At 47.2% G+C, this 5,947-nt stretch overlaps 1 protein-coding gene across 1 annotated transcript in view; it reads right to left on the bottom strand.

The window, feature by feature from the left end:
* Nucleotides 1–204: 204 nt before the first annotated feature.
* Nucleotides 205–5,947, bottom strand: part of LOC115168605 (E3 ubiquitin-protein ligase PDZRN3-B) — an 8,934-nt gene continuing 3,191 nt past the window's right edge. Inside the window, exons 3-5 of the mRNA XM_029724040.1 lie at nucleotides 4,797–4,905; nucleotides 2,581–2,649; nucleotides 205–2,415 (exon numbers count right to left, since the gene is read on the bottom strand). Coding sequence (XP_029579900.1) covers nucleotides 910–2,415; nucleotides 2,581–2,649; nucleotides 4,797–4,905 — 1,684 coding nt within the window. The 3' untranslated portion in view covers nucleotides 205–909. The remainder of the gene's footprint in view (nucleotides 2,416–2,580; nucleotides 2,650–4,796; nucleotides 4,906–5,947) is intronic.

Below are 5,947 nucleotides of genomic sequence, written 5' to 3'. Positions count from 1 at the left end.
AATGAGTCACCGCACTCTTAGAAAAAAGGGTTCCAAAGGGTTCTTCGGCTGTCCCCATAGGATAAACCTTTTTGGTTCCAGTTAGAACTCTTTTGGCTTCCAGGTAGAACCTTCTGTGGAAAGGGTTCTACGAGGAACTCAAAAGGATTCTAACTGGAACCAAAAGGGTTCTACCTAGAACCAGAAGGGTTATTCAAAGGGTTCTCCTATGGGGACAGCCAAAGAACCCTTTTAGGTTCTAGATATCACCTTTTTTTCTAAGAGTGTGCCATCAAAACACAGCTATATCTTTCGTGCCGTAGCTTACCCAAAACCCACTCAGCTAGCTTTAGAGGGACCAGTGAAAACTGCCATTTGGGTTGTTTAATACTGCCATTGGTCCAGACCATTAGACAACTACTACTCTAGGTTGTATCGTACTGCCATTGGTCCAGACCATTAGACAACTACTACTCTAGGTTGTATCGTACTGCCATTGGTCCAGACCATTAGACAACTACTGCTCTAGGTTGTATCGTACTGCCATTGGTCCAGACCATTAGACAACTACTACTCTAGGTTGTATCGTACTGCCATTGGTCCAGACCATTAGACAACTACTGCTCTAGGTTGTATCGTACTGCCATTGGTCCAGACCATTAGACAACTACTGCTCTAGGTTGTATCGTACTGCCATTGGTCCAGACCATTAGACAACTACTGCTCTAGGTTGTATCGTACTGCCATTGGTTCAGACCATTAGACAACTACTGCTCTAGGTTGTATCATACTGCCATTGGTCCAGACCATTAGACAACTACTACTCTAGGTTGTTTCCAGGAACATGTGTGAAGAACAAGATGTAGTCAAACTGGAGTCATATCACTGACTCTCTTCAGTCACTCATACACACCTTATCTCACTGTGTCATTATACTGTAGTGACTGACAGCAGTGGGCTGTGACAGAGGATGTTGTCTCCCTCCCCCACACGGGTACCGTGGGTCAGCAGCTCCTCCACTGTGGTCCAGTCATCCAGCAGTTTATGGTTCCTCAGACGGCTCTGCTTCCTGTGGCTGAGCTCCAGCACTGTGCTGCAGCCTCCTCCAGGGCCCTCTGCACCCCCTTGCCCCCCTGCACCCCCTGTTCCTCCAGCCCCGTCCTCTGCTGCTCCCTCAGGCCCACCACGGCTCAGCTTCCTCTGCCTTTGCTCCCGGGCCAACGCCAGGTGGCGCCGGCGCTCTGTCCTACTCCAGTAGCGGCCTGCCCAGACATCCCCGCGGGCCTCCTCGTCCGTGGTGACCTCACTGCGCTCGTCAGCCAGCCGGGAGGCCCTGGCCTTCAGGAGCTGGTTCCTCACTGCCCGGGGGTTCCCAGAGAGACCCTTCCTGGAGCGGGCAGAGAGCCCGTCCAGCGTGCTGTAGAGGGGGCCGCAGGGGCCGTCTGCTTGGGGCCAGTCCCCACCAATTTGAGGATGTCCCAGTGTTGCAAACTGACGCCAGTCTGCTAGCTGCTTCCCAGGCCGTTTCCTTGAGGGACTCTTGGAAAGACACTGTTTCTGACTGTTATAGTCCTCACTGGCCATACTGCCTCTGTGGTCCTCCACATATAGTCCTTGCCAGGGGCCTTCCACATGGCTGCTCTGAGGCTTCCTCTTCTCACTGATGTCTGTGTTGAACCCCCTGTTGTATTGTCCTGTGCCAGAGTTCTCAGTGGGCACGGCTAGGTGGTTTGGGTTGCTGGGCAGTTGTCTGTCTACATGTCTATATATCCCTGTGGCATTGTTCCCAGTTGGCAGACCAGGGTGACTGGCTCGTCTCCTGTCTGATAAGTCATGCACAGTGTGGCTGCGGCTGGGGAGGTCCTCGGAGGAGTGCTGGTTCAGCATCAGCGCTCTCCTCTGGCAGGGTTCAGTACGGCAGCTGGAGGCAGCAGACCTGGTGCCATGCCTGCTCTGCTGGGAGCTCATGGCTTCGCGGACCTGAATGGCACTACCACCCATGGTGCACTGGTGGCTCATGAAAGTGTGATCTCCGTCTGCAGCCCTGCCTGTCTGGGGGTCACAGGTCAGGGTCTCAGGGATGGACTCCAGGTCCCAGCGAGACTTCGATCTCTTCTCCCGCGGGACCACGCGGCTCCGGTAGTTGTGGATCCTTCCATCTATAATCTTCTGGAAGTGGCGGAACTCCCCTGTGCTGACGCTGTGGAAGCCAGAGTCACTGACCTCTGAGGAAAGGAGGGACTCAGAGGAGGGAGAGCTTCCCCGGCTGGTGTGTCCTGGTGGGGAGGACATAGGGGCCTCTACCCCCTCCTCTGTCTCTGGGTCAGACAGGTCCCCCTGGTGGAGGCTGCCGTCGGTGCAGCCCAGGCCACTGTCAAGCTCGTGCAGGGGCAGGTAGCCCATAGGCCTGTCCAGCCAGTGGCCCTCATACTCACTCTGAAATAGAGAGGATGGAAGACACAATGAATACCATTGGTTGTTGTTGCTGTTCATTTTAGGACATGTGTATATGACTATCATTGTTTTTTATAGTTAGTTGAATGTCTTAGACAAATTACGTAGCTTTGAACACATGGTCTATCTTTTTATTTCTTACAGTACCTGGCTCAGGAAGCTGCTAGGCTCATCATTATCAGTGTTACAGCAACCAATCAGACAGCGCTCTGGATCCTAAAACAGTATAGGTAGGTGAACATAAGGAGTGGATTAGAAACATATCAGGGACCACAAGTCTTAGATATCAGGGGCCACAAGTCTTAGATAGATATCAGGGGCCACAAGTCTTAGATATCAGGGACCACATGTCTCACATATCAGGGACCCCAAGTCTTAGATAGATATCAGGGACCACAAGTCTTAGATAGATATCAGGGACCACAAGTCTTAGATAGATATCAGCGACCACAAGTCTTAGATAGATATCAGTGACCACAAGTCTTAGATATCAGGGACCCCAAGTCTTAGATAGATATCAGGGACCACAAGTCTTAGATATCAGGGACCACATCTTATATATATATCAAGGACCACCAGTCTTAGATATATATCAGGGACCAAATGTCTTAGATACTGTAGATATCAGAGGCCAAAAGTCTTAGATACTATAGATATGAGGGGCCAAAAGTATTTGATATATACCAGGGACCACGTTTTTGATAGATATCAGGGACCACAAGTCTAAGATACTGTAGATAGCAGGGACCACGATTAAAATCCTGGTCCCATGTTTTAAAGATGTATGTACTGTGTATATACAGAGCATTCGGAAAGTATTCAGAACCCTTTACCTTTTCCACATTTTAATAAGTTACAGACTTCTTAAAAACAAAATCTCATCAATCTACACATAATACCCCATAATGACAAAGTAAAAACAGGTTTTTAGATTTTTTTTGCAAAATTAAAAAAAATAAAAATAATGAAATATCACATTTACGTAAGTATTCAGATCCTTTACTCTGTAAAGGAGGCAGCGATTACAGCCTCAAGTCTTCTTGGGTTCTTGGGTATGACGTTACAAGCTAAACCTGTATTTGGGGAGTTTCTCACATGCAGATCCTCTCAAGCTCTGTTAGGTTGGATGGGAAGAGTCGATTCACAGCTATTATCAGGTCTCTCCAGAGATGTTAGATCGGGTTTAAGTCCGGGCTCTGGCTGGGCCAGTCAAGGACATTCAGAGACTTCATTCAGAGACACTCCTGCGTTGTCTTGGCTGTGTGCTTAGGGTCATTGTCCTGTTGGAAGGTGAACCTTCACCCCAGTCTGAAGTCCTGAACACTCTGGATCTTTCCCTCGATCCTGACTAGTCTCCCAGTCCCTGCCGCTGAAAAACATCCACACAGCATGATGCTGCCACCACCATGCTTCACTGTAGGGATGGTGCCAGGTTTCCTCCAGAAGTGTTGCTTGGCATTCAGGCCAAAGAGTTCAATCTGGGTTTCATCAGACCAGAGAATCTTGTTTCTCATGGTCTTAGAGTCTTTAGGTGCTTTTTGGCAAACTCCAAGTGGGCTGTCATGTGCCTTTTACTCAGGAGTGGCTTCTGTCTGGCCACTCTACCATAAAGGCCTGATTGGTGGTGTGCTGCAGAGATGGTTGTCCTTCTGGAAGCTTCTACCATCTCCACAGAGGAACTCTGGAGCTCTGTCAGAGTGACCATCGGGTTCTTGGTCACCTGCCTGACTAAGGCCGGGCGGCCAGCTCTAGGAAGAGTCTTGGTGGTTCCAAACTTCTTCCATTTAAGAATGATGGAAGCCACTGTGTTCTTGGGGCGCTTCAATGCTGCATACATTTTTCCGCAGATCTGTACCTCAACTCAATCCTGTCTCGGAGCTCTATGGACAATTCCTTCGACCTCAAGGCTTGGTTGTTGGTCTGACACGCACTGTCAACTGTGGGACCTTATATAGACAGGTGTGTGTGCCTTTGAAAATCATGTCCAATCAATTTAATTTACCACAGGTGCACTCCTGTCAAGTTGTAGAAACATCTATAGGATGATCAATGGAAACAGGATGCACCTGAGCTGATTTTCGAGTCTCATAGCAAAGGGTCTGAATTCTTATGTAAATAAGGTATTTCTGTATTGCAAACACTTTGAAAAACGTGTTTTAGCTTTGTTGTTATGGGGTACTGTGTGTAGATTAATGCAGATTTTTTTTGCATTTAATCCATTTTAGAATAAGGCTGTAACGTAACAAAATGTGGAAAAAGTCATGAGGTCTGAATACTTTCCGAATGCACTGTATGTATTTTTTTAAACTGACAAATAAAATCAATAAATATATACTAATATGAAAGCATATAGAATGACTCACGTCAACATACTCTATCCTGTTAAGGTCCTCCAGATTGTAGGCAACACTGGAGAGGTATCCATTGGCTGCGTACAGTTCTGGTGGGAGGGGCATGTCATCGTAGTAAGGTCTGGGGAGAATGAGGTCATCACATATGACAACCTAGCTTTCGCACCATCGGCATTTCAAGCTGTAAATACTATGTTTTACACATTATATCAGTTACAGTCAGTGGTTCCATTCAATTCTAGTACCACTTCTGTATGATACATCTCACGGCTCTAAATCAGCTGTTCTCATCCAACTGGTGTGTAACGACCCAAAGTTTGGTCGCAGGAGGTTTGAACGGCTCGCTGGTTGCTGGTGCATATACAGTATCAGTCAAACGTTTGGACACACCTACTCATTCAAGAGTTTTTCTTTGTTTTTACAAAAAAAAATGTACATTGTAGAATAATAGTGAAGACATCAAAACAAAAACAAAACAAAACATGAACCCACACTTTCAATTGATCCATTTTAGGTAATAAGCTTCTAGTGCTCATGTTCAGAAAACCTAGGCTTTTACTAGAGCAGATATCAGAGCAGATATCAGAGCAGATATCAGAGCTCTGGTTGACAGAGGAAGAACAATGATTCCAAGCACCACCCTCCTTTTGAAGCTTCCAGTCTGTTATTCGAACTCAATCAGCATGACAGAGGGATCTCCAGCCTTGTCCTCGTCAACACTCACACCTGTGTTAACGAGAGAATCACTGACATGATGTCAGCTGGTCCTTTTGTGACAGGGCTGAAATGCAGTGGAAACATTTTTGGGGGATTCAGTTCATTTGCATGGCAAAGAGGGACTTTGCAATTAATTGCAATTCATTTGACTCTTCATAACATTCTGGAGGCAGCAGACTTCGTGAAAATTTATATTTGTGTCATTCTCAAAACTTTTGGCCACGACTGTAGTCTGTCCCACGGTTGGGTTAATAAGCAAGTTCATAGTCAACAAAGCACGCAGGAGTCATGAGGGAAATAGCATAAAGCACCAGAGAAAAATATAACGACTTGGTGCTAGCTATTGTAAGTTCAGAGTCAATCGCCCCAATTGTGTGTGCAGGGTGGAGGCGAGCAAAAGCTCAGGAGAGAGGGGGGAGTGTGGCGGGGGTACCTGTACCAGACAG

Source organism: Salmo trutta, chromosome 30, assembly GCF_901001165.1.
Source record: "Salmo trutta chromosome 30, fSalTru1.1, whole genome shotgun sequence".
Taxonomy (NCBI): Eukaryota; Metazoa; Chordata; class Actinopteri; order Salmoniformes; family Salmonidae; genus Salmo; species Salmo trutta.
Note: the sequence above shows the minus strand (reverse complement) of the source record. Positions and strands in the feature narration are given on the sequence as shown.